The sequence below is a fragment of the Anneissia japonica genome, unplaced genomic scaffold (genome assembly GCF_011630105.1).
Source record: "Anneissia japonica isolate Jap-2015-1 unplaced genomic scaffold, ASM1163010v1 scaffold3782_len1007564_cov172, whole genome shotgun sequence".
Taxonomy (NCBI): Eukaryota; Metazoa; Echinodermata; class Crinoidea; order Comatulida; family Comatulidae; genus Anneissia; species Anneissia japonica.
In genome coordinates, this window is record NW_022716546.1 from 294028 (window position 1) to 311987 (window position 17960).

At 36.5% G+C, this 17960-nt stretch overlaps 2 protein-coding genes across 3 annotated transcripts in view; both read right to left on the minus strand.

The window, feature by feature from the left end:
* LOC117109697 (enoyl-CoA delta isomerase 1, mitochondrial-like) overlaps positions 1-8252 on the minus strand; it is a 15545-nt gene extending 7293 nt beyond the window's left edge. The window contains exons 1-4 of the mRNA XM_033252076.1: positions 7869-8252; positions 1545-1651; positions 1051-1209; positions 169-296 (exon numbers count right to left, since the gene is read on the minus strand). Coding sequence (XP_033107967.1) covers positions 169-296; positions 1051-1209; positions 1545-1572 — 315 coding nt within the window. The 5' untranslated portion in view covers positions 1573-1651; positions 7869-8252. The remainder of the gene's footprint in view (positions 1-168; positions 297-1050; positions 1210-1544; positions 1652-7868) is intronic.
* On the minus strand, positions 4022-17521 carry LOC117109696 (enoyl-CoA delta isomerase 1, mitochondrial-like). Of its 2 annotated transcripts, none has more exons than XM_033252075.1 (8): positions 16527-17521; positions 15764-15958; positions 14830-14957; positions 14269-14415; positions 13614-13712; positions 13111-13192; positions 12645-12761; positions 4022-4337 (listed from the first exon to the last, which is right to left on the minus strand). In XM_033252075.1, exons 1-8 carry the CDS (start codon positions 16552-16554, stop codon positions 4174-4176), a joined length of 960 nt encoding a protein of 319 aa, XP_033107966.1. In that variant the 5' UTR covers positions 16555-17521; the 3' UTR covers positions 4022-4173. The 2 variants fall into 2 exon arrangements, with proteins under 2 accessions (XP_033107966.1, XP_033107965.1); XM_033252074.1 differs by lacking the exon at positions 4022-4337 and adding an exon at positions 10928-11723 and having other exon boundaries at positions 16527-17514.
* Between the last annotated feature and the right edge of the window lie 439 nt (positions 17522-17960).

The following is a 17960-nucleotide window of genomic DNA, read 5'->3' on the forward strand; positions in this document are numbered from 1 at the left end:
AAAGCCCCTCCCCCCCCCCTTTCCCCCCCCCCCCCCAAATTCTATTTCGAATTCCTGGATCCGCCACTGCTATCTATTGAAAATCTCATTCGGTACTGACAACAAGTGAAGGAAAATTTGTTTGAATCATATATGTTTACATTATAAAAAAAAAATGCAAGTGATTACAGAGGTTAGTATCACGCCACGACAACTGGGATTGTTTTCCAACTTCTCGAGGGCCATATCCAGCTCAACTAGAAAGTCCTTGCCTAGACTGTTCACTGGTTTACGATCAAATCGTAGAATTGAAAGTCCTGCAACGAAAATAATCCATAGTTACTACAATATTGTTTCTATCCAATGCTGCATCAGTGGTGTGTTCTAGGGGTGCTCGGGGGACCCACGAACAGTAAAAGCTTGCATCAAGATTAACATATAAATATCAAAAATAGAGACAATACAAAATCCATAATAATAATAAAGAAATACAGTAAAAAAGACAATTTAATTATTATGCTGGGATGTGGTTATATACAAGAGTAAACATTGGCTGTCTAGGGGAATGGCTAGGCACAAAAACGTAGGCTAACATTTCCAAATCGTCATTTTTGTACTTCTTTAAAAGCGTACACACGCCTTCAAGCACCCCCTCCCCAGCATTGTACGCTTGTAAAAATGATTAAAACAATGGATGACCCCTAAGTGACTGGCTAGTTGGTTGGTTATAATTGAATATTGATTAAACTGGTCAGATTGTTTAGACTTTAGCCTGTGTAATATGTGCGGCCATTAGGGTCAAAATAGAAAACTCAACAAACTCTGAATCCAATGGCCGCCCATAGTGTAATGACCAGCTAAAGGCTTTCGAATAAAGATATCTGGATAAGCCAATCAGAAAGGTTGAAAGAGATGTGCATTCCTGAATAGCCTCAAACATGGAAGCTAGATCAAGGGTTAAGAAAAAAAAAGTACAGGAATGGCTGCTTGAACCTGCCAAAGGGAAGATCACTAATGATGATGAATGACCAGCTAGACAGTGAATGATAAATGACCAGGTTGAATACTAACCCTTTATATCTACATCCTGCTCCACGTGAATATTGTTTGCCCCATCAGTATAAGATTTTTTATGTTGCGAAAAGGCTACTGATGCCTGGTAAGGGCTAAAACGTTTGTTTCTTGATGATATACAACCACAACTGCTCAAGAATCGAAAAGCCCGAACACCTAGCAAGACAACATCTAGATGTGTATAAGAGACAGATATATATTCCTTTGTTTTTTTTCTTAAGTTCCTCTTCTGTTACGTGTATAACGTATATATATGCAGGATTTACGTTACCTGCGATAGTATGGAAACTGATTCTTGACATGTTATGAACAATTATTGTTAATAATTTCCACGTTTTCTACACATTCAGTAACATTATGGATCTATATCTAGCCTAGATCTCATAGCTAGGCTTCCCAACTTGTAAAAACTGTATAGGAACAATTGTTTGGATGACCCTAACATTATAATATCTTACAAACTAAAATATTTTAAATAAGAATTTACTTACTTTGAACCAAGCTACTTGAGTACATCATTCTCGTTTATAAAATCCCCCGATTTTATCCAATTTGTTTGGTTTGTATCCAGACAGGGGCGTGACAATCGGTGCCAGACCAGTAAAAAATAAAAGATCAGACAAGATACAAAACCATAAACAATCTTCAATGATCAGAGGTGGTCGAAGGTTGGAATTGTGAGCGGCGCGCAAATTTTTTTTTTTTTTTTTTTTTTTTTTTTTTTTTTCGAGGGGTTTTTTTTTTTTTTTCTTTTTTTTTCTGAAGGTAAGTTGAGCCCATTGCAAGTTCTAAGCCAATCAGAGCGCGTAAACAGTACGTCATAGGCATGGCCGTAGGTCACAACGTCTAGGCGCATGTGCGAGTAGGTGGCTGATTGACAAGGACTCGAAGCACTGTATACATAATACCGTAACGTTAGGGTTTCTGCATACACTTTTTTTATAAGAACAATGAGGCTGAAATCGTTTAAAAATTAAGAGATTTTTTCGTTGTATTTCGATTTATACTATTCGTCATTGATTAAATAACAACAGTACGGTGGCCCATAAGTGTCACCCGTACACTGTATAATGCAATTTAATTTAAGTTTTTGCTGTGTCATAAAACCAGCTCTTTATGAGGCACATTAGGAATAGCCATAGCAAGATATCACAGGCTTGTCTTTATCTGTGGTTGCGGTCGGAAGACCAATACTTGTGGGTGCTGCATATTAATTATAGGCCTATGCCCCGTTCCGCAATCTTTTTAGCCTGCGACCAAAATTCAAATATTTAACACTCAGCCGCGACCCATCGACCTCAGGCTTGGCCAATTAATATGATTATGATTGTGGTCAGGTTTGCTTTTAGTCCGACCTTGAGTTCATTGCTTCCTTACTTTATTTAATGTAAAGAAAGATGTCATGTATGAAAATACCTAGTTATACCTTGTTAATTTGCTTCGATATTCTGGAATGTATACATTTACATTTGACCACCTGCGAGAGATATCACGCAGGTGGACAAAATAATTGTAAGTTGTACAAAGATTATGTCACACCAAAAATTATCATCAAATTTAATAACCACGCTCGTTTACTTCTCGACACTAAGTTCATGAATGCGGCTTTGGAGCGGCGATAATACCATCCTCAAGGTGGCACAGAACAGGATCACTGTTTACAGTATGTTCCGATACTTGAACATAAGATAGCCTACGAACCATATATTCTCGGGTATTAAGACGATCCGCGTATAAGACGAACCCCGAGTTTGAGATCGGACTTCAGACGATTTTTGTATGTGTCGAGCATTTTTAGAGTAAATTCGTGTTACGGACGATCCCCACAAAAGATTAAAGACGAACATGATTTTAAAATTCAAAAAATGTGTATGTTGCGCGCATAAGACGGCGCCGCGATTGGCTTAGAACTTGCAATGGGCTCAACTTTATCCAAAAAAACCAAACAAACAAACAAAAAACAAAAATCGGGAGCGCCACATGCTGCGTAATGATTATCAGCAAGGCGTTTTATCTATTTAAAATTATTGTTATTGCTATTGCGACGAATTGCTTATCCTCAAAGACGGAGGACATTCCCCTGCCAACCCGCCCCTCCCCCAACTGGTGCCTTCACTCTCTTGATGTTGCGTGAATTTGAAAACCTCTTTGATGTGTCCTTGGTAAAGACATAATTTTATCAAATAATCAATCGTCTTGAAAGTGGAAATTTTGGTTTTTTTGAATAGCGCCATCTATATGGCAATACGTTGCGCACGTTTGTTATAGCACGACACCCATCTGCATAGATTTGGAGATACACGTGCGTTACGTTGCCTGTCTTTCAAAAGCAACGTACAACAGTATACCAAACAATTCCCGAGTACAAATAATATAATCATATTGCTATGTAATGTTGAAGATTAAAATGTGAATCATCTATGTGCGTGTTATATATAAAATGTTCTAAAATGCAATATAAATAAAAAGTAAACATGAATTTTGTGTAATGTTAATTTTAGTAGTGCTGTATTGCTGTACTAAGAAGTGGAAGCTATTGAAGACATGTTAAGGCTGTTTTTCTTTTATAAAGTCGAGTTCAAATTACTAATCGCTTAATATATCACGCAACGCAACGTAATAATCGATCCACCCCATTTATCTTCGCAACCCCGCCTACCCCTGTCTCTTATACACATCTTAGCTAGGCTTCCCAACTTGTATCTCTTATACACATCTAGATGTGTATAAGAGACAGGTGTTAAGCTTAGGCCTATATATATAATAATAATAATAATAATAATAATAATAATAATAATAATAATAATAATTATAATAATAATAATAATACTATTATATATTAGTTAATCTAATAAGACTATGTTAATTAGCGTTGTGGTGCCGTTTCTACCACTCCAAAACGCTTAAAAATGAGCCAAAATACTAAATTTCACTTCCAAAAACTATTCAACAAAACAATGCCACACAATTAAGGAATGTTTCTTCTTTCTTTATTTTTGACAAATGATTTGTTTAACAATAACAGTACCAGTATTATTTTAGGTGGATTTAGCTGTTATTTACTTCCATAGTATAGTAAGTCACTGCCATAGTAATTACATTCATTGTAAAAGCCATTTTTTACTTCTTTTTCTTTTGACTCTCTATATACATTCCGAGCACTTTTTGGACCGAATCCTGCTGAATAAAGTTGGTGTAGTATTCGATGTCTTCATCTTTTCTGGCTTTAAGTTTATCCAGAGTTGTCTCTCTCATCATTTGTTTGCTTATTTGTCTTGCATGGTCTGCAAAATATATAAATTGATATCAGGTTATTATTCACAGGATGTTTTCATTGCAAAAATATAGAAGTGTGCACCGTACGATCCAACGCAGCAAGTGCCCGGCTTTTTAGTTCGGTATTTACAATCTGAATGATTATTCAGGGGTGGCGCCAGGATGTGCTCAACAGGGGTGGGGGTGAGGGCCTTGACGGGGGCCGATGTCCTCAACGAGAGCAAAGTCGGCGTCGGTCAAAAATGTTCCTAAATACGACAATTTATGAATTTCAAAGGCTTATTTAATCGATTTTATAGATGGATAGATATGTAAAAAATACATAAAAAAATTCTTCCCGACGAACTGTTGTTTTTCTTCCCGACGGGTTGGGGGGGGGGGGTTCTTCCCCACTGGCCCCACCCTTGTGATTGTTTGATATTTTCTACTTCTTGTTCTTCATTCAAGAAAGAGGTGTAATAATAAAACTGAATTTGCGTTGTAGTGTGTGAAGAAACGTACACCTTAGATGATAAATAGTTTGTTGTTGGTTGGTGGTCATAGCCAGTTTTGTTGTGAATATGCCAGGTAAATGTTTATAGGCCTACGTAATCGCTGTCTCTTATACTCATCTAGATGTGTATAAGAGACAGCCCGTACACTGTATAATGCAATTTAATTTAAGTTTTTGCTGTGTCATAAAACCAGCTCTTTATGAGGCACATTAGGAATAGCCATAGCAAGATATCACAGGCTTGTCTTTATCTGTGGTTGCGGTCGGAAGACCAATACTTGTGGGTGCTGCATATTAATTATAGGCCTATGCCCCGTTCCGCAATCTGTACCTCCCGGAAGCCATTACTCTGAAATCACATGACATTGCCATAAGGCAGCCAGCACCCGGACTATGTCCCTGAAAAAAAAAAAAAAAAAAAATTCATTCATTTTTTGTTCATATTGTACTTTTTATTGATTCATTTCATTAAGTTAATAATCTATCCATTCATTCGAATAAATACGTCGGTAGAGCAAAGACAAACGTTGTTACACGCTTACATTAATGGCTGCCATGGTAACAAGACGTGAGCCATATAGCCTCAACCACATGTTTTGAAGATTGCCATAGACAGCGTTGATGTAGTCGTTTGATCTGTTGTACATCTCTGTAACATCAATACCCGCTGAGAAAATCTTAGGAATCGCCTGAAAGTTTAACAGTTTTGAATTGTGTTAATTGTATGGTAAATTAATACTAGTACCCTTTTTTCACTTTTTGTTAATTTATATGGTTTAAAATTTCCATTACCCAGTGACTCTCACTGGGCAATACATAGTAGACATACTAAATATAAACATTTTCGATCTATTGATACAATATGCACACTTCACGAAATCTTATTTTTTGTTTCCGTGAATAGAATCACGGGATTGAGTCAACGCAGTACATTTTCCGTAGGGTAAATTCCTTAATACCTCACAAGAAACTACAGGTTAAAACATCCCCCTCTATTTATTGAAACTCTCATAAATGAAAGAAAAAAAATCATTTTTGTTTACATTATGAAAAAAAAAAATCAAATTATTACAGAGGTTAGTATCACGCCACGACAGCTGGGGTTGTTTTCCAGCTTCTCGAGGGCCATATCCAGCTCAACTAGAAAGTCCTTGCCTAGACCATTCACTGGTTTACGATCAAATCGTAGAATTGAAAGTCCTGCAAAAAAAATAAAATAAAAATAATAATCTATAGTTAATAAAATATTGTTTCTATCCAACACTAGGCCAGTGGCGTGTTCTACAGGGGTACCCGGAAGGCCCACTAATAAAAGTTTGCATCTGCCCAGGCGCCCTCCCCCAGCACCTAAACTATGCTGAGCAAAATATTTAGGGTCAAGTAGTCTAACATCACCTCATATCGCCTTATTGCAAGTTATCCCCTTAATCAGTGGCTTCCCCCATACATAACTTTGCGTCTTTTTTTTTCCTTTAATGCTTGAGCTGTCATGTACTTTAAAATCTTTATCTGTGTGGCTCAATGATTTGCCCGGAACGGAAAGTCTGATTGGTCCTACGACATTACTGTGTAAGTGGGCGGAGCCAGAGCAGGCTATTCTGTGTATTCTGGCCTCCCGCTGTTGGATGTGAATTACCGGTATTGAAATAAAATGACAAACGGAAATAGGCCTACATATATACTTAAAACAGTGAAAGAAATCATAGATATATAATTAGCTTCAGATTGGATCGAACGACTAATCGATTGACAGGGGTGGCGCCAGCATGGGTTGGGGGGCAGGGTCCCCCGTCGGAGAGAAAAAGCACAATTCGTCGGGGAGAAAAAAAATGTATTTTCTACATATTAATAGACTCTAAAATCGATTAAATAAGCCTTTGAAACCCTTCGCCCTTGGACCGCTTTCGAAGCCTTTTAATCGAAGCCCGACCACGCCCATTTTGCTTTCGTCGGGGAAATCTGACCTATCCTCAGAGAATCCACCCCCCTCAGCCCGTCGGGACCTCGGCCTCCTCGTCGGGCAAATCCTGGCGCCACCCCTGTTGATTGATTAAGTGATTGACCCTATATAGGGTATGTGGTTGATTAATGGATTGCCGATCAGATTTATTCTTTCGTCTATATTAAAGGGTTCGAATAAAGATATATGGATAAGCCAATCAGAAAGGTTGAAAGAGATGTGCATTGCTGAAAATAGATTTAAAATACATTTTTATACCTCCATGCTAGTATCAAGAGTTAGGAAAGAAGTGCAAGTCTGTAAAAGATGGCAGGGATGGCTGCTTGAACCTGCCAAGGGTAGATCACTAATAATGATGATGAATGACCACAGCTAGACAGTGAATGATAAATGACCAGGTGGATTACTAACCCTTTATATCTACATCCTGCTCCACGTGAATATTACTTGCCCGATCAGTATAGGGTTTTTTATGTTGCAAGAAAGCTACTGATGCTTGGTAAAGGTTAAAACGGTTGTTTCTTGATGATATACAACCACAACTGCTCAAGAATCGCAAAGCCCGAACACCTAGCAAGATAAAGACAATCAATTACATAATAAGTAATATGCTAATGTAAATTGATGATACATGTGATAAAAGCAATGTAAGGAAAGTTAAATATAGTGTTCGAATAAAGGACATGATGGTACATCGCGTAGCATAGCTCTCAACAAATGTTGTCCTATAAATAAAAACATTTTGTAATAAATCTTGATTTATATTATATATATAGCTGTTAGATTTCTCTTCTGTTACGTATAATATAATGTTTGCCCCGAAACAGTATTACGTACCTGCAATGGTATGGAAACTTATTCACATATTCTAAATAACTGTTGGTAATGTAGGCAAGCCTTCCATGTTTGGTCTACCATTTCTCTACATATTCAATTAACATTAACCTATATCTAGCCTAGATCACATAGCCCGGGCCTACATTGTCCCTCTTGTAGAAACTGCATAGGAGCAACTAATTAGGATGACTCTAACACTATAATAACTATTTCATGCAAACTAAAGTATTTTAAATAGAATTTACTAACTTTGAACCAAGCTACTCGAGTACATTATCCTCGTTTACAAAAGCGTCCAAATCGCTCGATCTGTATCCAGACCGGGGGCGTGACAATCGAAGCCAGTCCAGTCAAAAAAGATAAGATATTAAACCATAACCAATCTTATCAAAAAAAGTTCAATTAATCTTGAGGTCGAAGGTTCGAATTCAGTGAGCGGCGCATGTTGCGTGTGTCATTGTGGGCAAAGCACTTTATCTATTTAAAATCAGTGTTATTGCTATTGCGACGAATTATTTATCCTCCCCGACGGAGGACATTCCCTGCCACCCCGACCCTCCTCTAACTGACGCCTTCACCGTCTTAATGTGTGAATTTGAAAACCTCGTTGAGACACATTATGCTATAATAATCAATCGATATTCTGTCAGTGGAAATTCTTATTTTGAATAGCGCCATCTATATGACAGAATAAGTTGTGAGCGCACGTTGCGGCACCCACCTGTTGCATGCTATAGTTCGGTCAAAGCAAATCTATCCTTTGGCTTTTGGTTCGGTACAGTTGGCCTGACAGGGCGCGGCGCACATGTTTTAGTACAGTAAATCAGGAATAACGTACGGTCGGGCGGTATGTTAACAGGTGTATTAAATGTGAATTATTTGTTGTGTCATAGTTTTGCTATAGCGGATCAGTTTATTGCATAAAATGTTATATATTATTTGTCATTGTTAACTAATACTAGGCCTATTTAAGTGATTATGCATCCTAGGAGGCCTTGCCTTTACTAAATTACCCTAGCTTAGGCCTAGGCTAAGGCAGGGCCTACGTCGTAGTAGATCGCGGTGGCCTAAAATGATTGTAAACCAATACTGTATCTGAATAATTTTACTGGACTGAACCATTTACATTTTCAATGTAATAACTGTAATTCCCAGACGTACTGTATTAATTATTGACTGATATACAGAAGGCTACAATGTGTTATGTTTATTGCTATTTAGGGAATAGCCTACAGTTGTCAGTACTCTAAATAATGAGGCCTACAGTATGTCGTGAACCTGCAGTTCTGAGCCTGAACATAGCCCGAAAATAGAGTAAGTTGAGACTTGATTATGATTAATGGGTAATATTCTGTCTGCCGACTGCAAATATGATTTCAAATAAAAATAGAATTTGATTTTTGGCCAATTAAGTACACCCACCGACATGAAAAAGAGTGGAAATTTCAGAAAAAAAAAATTCTTTTATTTATTTTTATTGCGCCCTCAACTGCGTTGAAATCACCAAAGATAAGATGTATATTTCTTCTTATTTATACTAATTTAAAGCATTTAACCATCCTATTTTACATTCAGCAATAAAATTTTATTTTTATTTCCTCCTCCATCTGCATGATTTTGGCAAAACTATTTGCTAAATAAAAAAACAAAATTCTATTTTTATATCGCCCTCCGATAATCTTTAAATAAAATAAGTACGCGAAACAAGGAATAAAAAAGTCTTGTTTTACGCAAAAACTAATGAATCATAAAATTTAGTGGAATAGTACATAATGATTAAAGAAAGACAACATTTAATATTCTGAAGAAAAGGCCAAAAGACAAGGTCAGGGTCACGGAAAATCGATTTTTACCCTCGAGCATATTCATAAAAGAAAATAATGGAATCGCCCCACGTATTCAGGCAGCACTCAAGAAAACGTGTAATGTACCTGAATTTGACGGGGGATTCCATATCTTCTTGGGGGTATCCTGCAGCACTCAAGGAAATAACGTTCCTAGATATACGACGTACAATCCCATTATTACATTGAGAGTATGCTGCAGTTCCGCCTATTTACACGACCTGCGTATTGTTGTTACTTTTTTCAGGCACAAGCTGGAGATGCACTCTATGGAGTGACTGCTCTAGCTTAAGTTATGTTTTTATGATATTTGATTTGGTACTGTAGTATCTGAGTGAGGAGAACTGATCAGTAAAATTACGGTATAATAAATTTGTTAGTTGTTTACAGGATTGAATGATGCTATACGATTTGATACGAGTTACGAGAGATACCCAGTTGCGGATCCATGTATTTCAAAAATAGGAGGCCCAGTGAGGAATTTTCAAAGATGGAGGGTCTGAAACACAAATTTCCGAGCAGTGATAGCCGCTCTGCAGGTTTGCCATCGGATATTTTCTAGCATCTAGAGGTGCAATCTTTCAAAATTTGCTCACCTCAGCCCTGACCGGGCAATGGAAATACCGTTGAAATATATTAAACCATAGTAGAATAGGAGGGTCCCTTCACAGTATATTATATTGTCGTCAACAATACCATCTGTTATCTTTCTATAATTTGCTGTTGGTTGATATCACACTGATGCGAATTTTCCTGTAAACTTTAGTAGCCATTTACCTGATCACTTTGTTAACCATTTAAATTTCAGTTTAGTGCTGCAGAGCATTTCTTAGTCGGAAATTGATATTGTATTGAAGAAGTGTTTTGGGAATACAGTACAAGGCATTTGCAAGTTGAAACTGAAAAATATTATTTACTTTGCTTGCTTTTGGTGTCCTTAGCAGGTCCGTAATGTCAAGTCTGTGTGTTAGTAGGAAGGGGCCCCCTTTGGACTGGGGCCCAGTGGTGCTTCACCACCGTAGAGGCCATGCCTAAAGATTAAACTTTCACTAAACATTGAAAACCTCAATATTTTAAAGGCTTTTACACTTTTTGGAATGATTTAAGAGAAAATAAGAGTACTGTACTGCTTACATGTTTATTGTATAGAGGAGAGTATATTTCCCAATTTCTACAAAACAGAGCACCCCGACCCTTCCTCCTTCTGGTCCTCTGTTAAGTCATTCCTAGCGTTATGCTGCTATTATAATGGCTGGACCACTTGCAAAATGCTTTCAACAGCTTTGTATAAGTATATCTACACTTGCCTTGCTCTATCAAGGAGTGTAAACGGGAACCACTCACCCAGCCCACAGCATTGTAGTCCAGCCCAAATGCCAAGAAAGAGAGATGAGCACTCCAGCCTGTAAACTCAGTGCATCATTTTACTTTACATACAGGTTCTAATAAAATCTGAGACAATAATTCATTCAAATTGCCAACATTTTATTGTCAATTAAAGACACATTTCACAATTTTGACATCATCACGCCATTACAGTAAATGGGCGTGCACCTTCCTTTCGCCTTCGCATCTGCTCATCAATTTCTTCTTTTAGTGGTTTAAAAGCATCTTCAGACGCAAGGCGCCATTGTGCAAGGCACCATTAAAATGCATGACCACTGACCATATTTGTCTCAATAAATAGTGTGTAAATATAAAATGTGGTTAAACAAATAAAAATGAACAAGAAAAAAATAAAGTACTTTATACAATCAGAGACTGTCTAAATAAAAAATAAAAAGGTGAACTATAATGTTGATCAAGATTTAATAACTATAACAATGTAAATAGATATAATGAGTTCTTGTATTTACTGTTACTTTAGATTGGATTAACTCTACATCTGTCATTGTTAACTTTATTAGTTGTTAATATATGTTTCTCTGACCATGTTTTAATTGTTAGCATGCTTATTAATACACTCGTATGTTTGAATATAAAAGTACCTCAAGATTCAGCTCTCCATAAAAGCCACCCTCTTGAAATATTTTTAAATAAACATTGGAAAAATCAACTCCGAGACCAACAAAAAGTCGCCTTTATTCCATTAACATTTACTTCTTTTTCTTTAGACTCTGTAAGTACCTTCCTAGAGATTTTTGGATCGAGTCCTTCTGAATGAAGTTTGTGAAGTATGCAATATCATCATCTTGCCTGGTCCTAAGTTTCTCCAGAGTTTTCTTTCTCATCATTTGTTTGCTTATTTCTCGTGCATGGTCTATGAAAAGTAAATTTCAACAATATTTTAATGTGGTTGTTTATTATAAGTCTGATTTTATGCTGATAGATGATACATCGTTAATCTATTAGGTTCATATATAAGTATTTTTGAGGCGAGTTAATTTGCCGACAAGGCGAGTGGCCAAGTGATAAGGTAGGGGCACCGCTAACTACAGCCTTATCATCGACGCTGGTTGGAGCCGCTTCTCGCCCATGGTTTCGGTTGGGAGGTCCAGTGTACACATCTGGCTCGTATGCACTTTAAAGAACCCATTGCACATTTCAGAAGAGTAGGGTGCTCTCCGATGCTATGGTTCATTTTAGCTGCTGTCATTGTGGAATGATGTGAAAATGTAAATACTGTAAGCGCCTCTTCACAGCTGCTAGGTAGTCTCAGACCACGCCCATACGCAATTCAATGTAATGATGCTGCAAGTTATGGTTATTCTGCTATATCTACCTTTTATGGATATGAAATATTATTCATGATTGTGGCTGCTAGTTTATTAAAATACATGAAATACTCTGAAGGTATTAAATAATTTATTAATAATGTAAGTTGTGGAAGCATGTGGCACAGAGTAAGGTGTAAATAATACAGTTTTTTGATGTAGTTGCAGATATTCTAAAATGTGTTAGGTTATCTTTAGCTGCTGGCTAATTTAATATATGTCTTCAACCAGGTTTGAGATAAGATTTTATATGTTATTTTTATTATATATATATATATATGTATATATATATATACAATATAGTCTAATAGAATTTTGATATGTTGTTACTGCTTATACGGTCGTGCCTTTTTGACTGTTTTATGTTTGTGTTAGTTATGTAAAGTCTAAAAGAGTTTTGATATGTTTTTACTTTAATCTTTATAGTTTTGAGGTGTTTTATACAAAATAAACTCAATCAAACATACCTGGTATTTTCAACCAATTTACCATATGTGACTTGGCAACATTCACCACTTCAGTATCAGCAGCCAATATGTCCACAAGACCCTTCTCCAGTGCTTCCTCTGGGCTGTACAGTTTTCCTAATGAGTACAATAATTTACAAGAACATATCAAATATTGTGTAATGCTAAACTTTAAGGTATTAAACATAAAATTGTGTTGGAACGTATAACTTGATTGAAGTCCAACACACACCAACAATAACAACTGGTCTACATAAGTGTGGTACTCCTAATTTCCTAACTATTTAATTGTTGTTTTGGAACGATTGCCTTTCATCTTACCTCCCTTTTCAACTTCCCCTTTTCATACCATTTTCCCCTCTACCCTGATTTCACCATGGCTCCCAACAAACTTATTACCTCCACCTTTTAAATATTAAATGTATGAGTAAAATACTGAATGTGCAGTTATAGTGCCTATATTTACCTAACTGCAAAGCTATCTCTGTTTCTCTCTGTCCAACAGTGTTTTTCATCGTATCCATAAACCAGAAAGGTGCAACAATTCCCTGAAAAGTAAAAATTTCATAAACTTAATATTAAGCAATTAGTAGAGTTGTGTATCATACACTATTGGAAATTTATTATATGAAGGTTAGATTAATACTCCAACAAATTTTCTGAGGGCCTGCAAGATGATGATGATGACGTCACGATTGACTTATACAGTAAACATTAGTACTGTACTATGAATTATGCAAGAAAATGATTAATAATTCTATCATAGAAAACATCAAGGCATTTTATAATAGGTACTACTAATTAGGCACAGTAATATTAATTCAAAACAGATTATGTATTTCTATTAAGCATCGCAGCGCGTATTCAAGAGCTGTGCTTAGCAAAGAAAAATTGTTTGGTGTGAAGCATATCTGAGAGAGAGCCAATTATTATTAGGTACTGTATGCAGTATGCGGACTTTACACATACCAATAAAGTTTCATTGAGACCAATGGTGTACGGCCCTGAAGCCATGACCCTCAAGTCACATGACATTGCTATTAGACAGCCACCAGCCGGACTATGTCCCTGGAAAAAAAAAATTCAAATATGATGAAATGTATTGATTTAATCATCCAATAATTTCAGTAAGTCAATTATATATCCATCTATTTATCCACCCGTCCCTCTGTATTTATCTCTTTCTTCCTCCACCCATTCATCACTGTCTCTTTATCCATCCATCACTCTATCATATCCATTCATCTGTCTACCAATCATATTCATCGGTTTATCCATCCATGTATCCATCATCCATTTATCAATCCATTTATCAATCATATCCATTTTTCCATCCATCTTTCCATCGTCCATTATGTTTATCCATCTATCCATCCACCATATCCATATGCATCTATCCACCCATTAATCATCCATCTACCTATCTATCATCCATCCACCCAACCACACATTCATCCACCCATCCATCCACTCATTCATCAATTTATTCATACATTAGTGCATAACAAAATTAATCAATGCCTCCTCCTCTATGCATCTCATCAAAGGACTCTCAACTGTACAGATAAAGGACACTGCCTAACCAATATTGTACAACCAATAAAAAACATGGTAAGGCACTTACATTAATGGCTGCCATAGTAACAAGGCGTGAGCCGTAGAGCCTCAACCACATGTTCTGAAGACTGCGCCAGAATGCATTGGTATAATCATGTGATTTTTGGTACATTTCTGTAATATCAAGACCTGCTGAAAAAATCTTTGGAAATGCCTGAAAATGTGACAGCATTTATTGAATTTTTATAGAGAAAAAAAAAGGTTACAGGATATATTAACTTGATAACAATACCTCCATGATTACTTTATTCCTTCTGTAAATTTCTTCTCCAAAAATTAAATAAATAAATAATAATAATGAATGATTAACTAAATTAACAAATTAATAAATGTCATTGTTTTAATATGGTTTCTGTAACGCTATATAACAATGATAATTTTCAGTGAATTGACTCGGAATGCAATTTTAAAAATATTTCATGAGATCCCTTGCTACTCATCCGAAATCAATGAACCAATTGAAATTACATCATGAAATAAAATTAATAAGTGTCTTTTGACAACATTATCATTATAAACATGTTTAAATAATTTTTTTTTACATTAATATTGAAAAAAAAAGCATTACTGAGGTTAGTATGACGCCACGACAGCTGGGGTTGTTTTCTAATTTCTCGAGGGCCATATCCATCTCAATCAAAAAGTCTTTGTTGAGACCATTCACTGGTTTACGATCAAATCGTAAAATCGAAATGTCTGTAATGAAATTAATCATCATTAACAAGTTAATAATGTCCATTTTTAATTCATATTAATTATCAAATACAATTACTGTATTACCACAGTAAATATGATAAAATTATGTGATAATTCTTCTGATTTCAGCCAAGTACACTATTAGCAACACATGCACTCCTACCCTGGTATTCAAATTACAGTATACGATCACTAAGATATTCTGCAGGGTCACCAGATGTTTTGTGGAGAAAAAAATCATGGACAGTACTCGCATGGAGTTATCTCATTAATTATAATATGATAGTGTTAGCCTATATTGTTGGTGAATAGGAATAGGCCTAGTCTTCCCTTCTTTTGTGCAAGTGTAACTGTCTCCGAACTATATATGTCATGAATTTGACTATTAAATTTAATTTGAAACTGTTAATGGGACAACATTCCTAAAAAAAAAAATAGTTCGACAGAGGTTTGGGCCACCAAGGTAGCAAAGCTGGAATGTAATATGTGGATTTGTCGTGCGACGTTCATACGACCGTCGTATGGCGCAGTGAATGTCTGGCTTTTGGTCACCATATTAAAAAGGTTGAATACCAGGGCTCCACTGGTAACCCGGGGGTAAACTACCTTAAAGATCCAATGCTCTACCACACCATACTGTAAAGTTTTTTTAAATTATGCAGATGATACCTCAAAAAACCAGCACAAATTTGTGCAGAAAATCGATAAAAAAATTGGTGTGGATACATTCCCCATGCGGGACATACTTTACGTTCTGGCTACCACAGATATGCCAGAACTTGTTCTGACGAAGGTGGATTACTAACCCTGTATGTCTGCATCTTGTTCCACATGAATATAATTTGCTCGTTCAGTATACGATCTTTGTATTTGAGTAAAAGCTGCTAATACCTGACAAAAGCCAAGTTGGTTGCTTCTTGATGATAATTTCTGTATGTGTTGAGAAGGGGAAAGGTGTAGTAATCGACCACCACGATTGAGCAATCTCCAAGCTTGCATACCTAGCAGGCATAAAACATAGACAAATTTGCCATTTCAGTTATGTGCAGCCCTTATGAACTGAAAGAAATTGATGATAGGCCTAGTAATAGTATAGACCTAGGGTAGGCCTAATTAATCATCGGGCAGTCATGGCGTAACGAGAAGACATGGGCCTCAACTTGGCCCAGCCTTGGCTTGGGGGATGCACGGAGGATGCATAATAAATGATTAGAGAATAGGGCTCCAGTGAGATATAGGCCTAGAGCAAAAGTCACCAATGCCATTCGTGTTGATGTAAAAATTGCTTTACCAACCAACCAACAACCTTAGCCTAGACCATAGCCGAGATATTTACCTTCATGCCTAGACTAACCATCATTAGTCAGGTCTGAAGTGGAGGCCTAGTGTCTAGTTAGGCTAGTAGTAGCCTTGCCTGGCCTAGCCTAGCTAGTAGTAGTAGTAGGCTGGCCTAAGAAATTGTTTAAGAGCTACCATGTCCTTGTCACAACTACTAGGCCTAACCTAAATCAATAATAAGCATGCAGGTTAATATTAGTAACATTTTAAATGTTATAGTAATCAACTAACTGTAAAACAAATTATTCATAGACATCATTCTTAATCTTGGCCCCTGGATATGGACAATCGCAGTGCAAACTTTCGCCGGTACCCGCCAATCTCCCTCAGCTCTCTCTATCTCTGTTGATGTTTGAGGGCGCTATTCGACCGCTGAAGACAGAGCCATAGATAGAAATATATATATGGTTCTGGCTGAAGAGAAGACAGAACCATAGATAAAAAAAAAAATTCCGTGTCCAAAACTTTCCTGCCTGTGTATGGTCGTATAGTGTAATACAGTTAGCGGCCTCCTGTAGTTTAATTTAATCGTTTTAGCAGCTGAATTTCATGTAACTATATTTATAGATATTGATTTTTTATTATTTCCCTACTTTATATTCCATTTCATATTTTATATACTGTATTAATTTACTATTTTTCAGCAGTTTTTTAATCCTTGTCTATGACAGAGTCCCCTCGATACAAAGTATTCTTCAATAGGCAATCCTGCCATATAGACCGTCAGAAAATTATTGTTTAAAAAGTAAAGGGCAATCCTTTGTCTCCTCGATTCATTGGTCTTGTTACCGTATCGTTTTTTCCTGCCTGTTTTATCAAAGTCAGTGTTGGCAGCCCAATATTGAACAGCCAGTTTCATTACTTTTAGCCTTGGCCGGCTTTACAGATTTCAATGATCCGTAAATAGGGTAGACCTATCTAGATTGTTGTTCTTTAAAATTGAATATGAGCGAGCCCTATACAAATATTGTATTATTAATTTAATTATTATTATTCATAAATATTAAAATAGCATAGGTCAGTTGGCCGTAATATATTGTGTAGGCCTAAAGTAAAGAGAAGAAAGGCAGGTCTTTTCAGTCAGATTAAAATAGACATTTAAGTATCAAGCGCGCATCAACATGCGCATTCGAATTCTGAAGATAAATTCTAAATCACGCTTTTCATATTTTAATATTAGTATTATTATTATTTTGCTATTTATTATCTTTAATTAGAACTGTAGGCCCAAAGATAATAAATAGCAGAAGATAGAGCAGCTTCCCAATATAGTGGAACATCCGTTCGAAAGGCATTGTGGGTACACGGAGAGCAATTTTACCCCGTCCGCGCTGCGGCGCTACATAGTAATAATAAAGGCGCCGCTCTGGTTCGTTTGTTTCCTGTAGTTTCTCCACTTTAGTAAAATATTCAAATTTTACCCCATTCGCGGGAGGGCGGATGTTCCATCAATTTTATTGCAAATACGTATGCGGAACAGCTCATTCTTCTGCTATTTAAGTTCTTTGTTCTAATTAAGTAATAACATCATGAACACAATTAAACATGTGAAAATGCTGTGCAATATACCTATACTTTGCATGTGTTTTCCAAAAACCGAAAGGTCCACTGATTAATCTCAGATAAGAAAGTATAATACATACTCCAAGTATTGAAATGCACGCC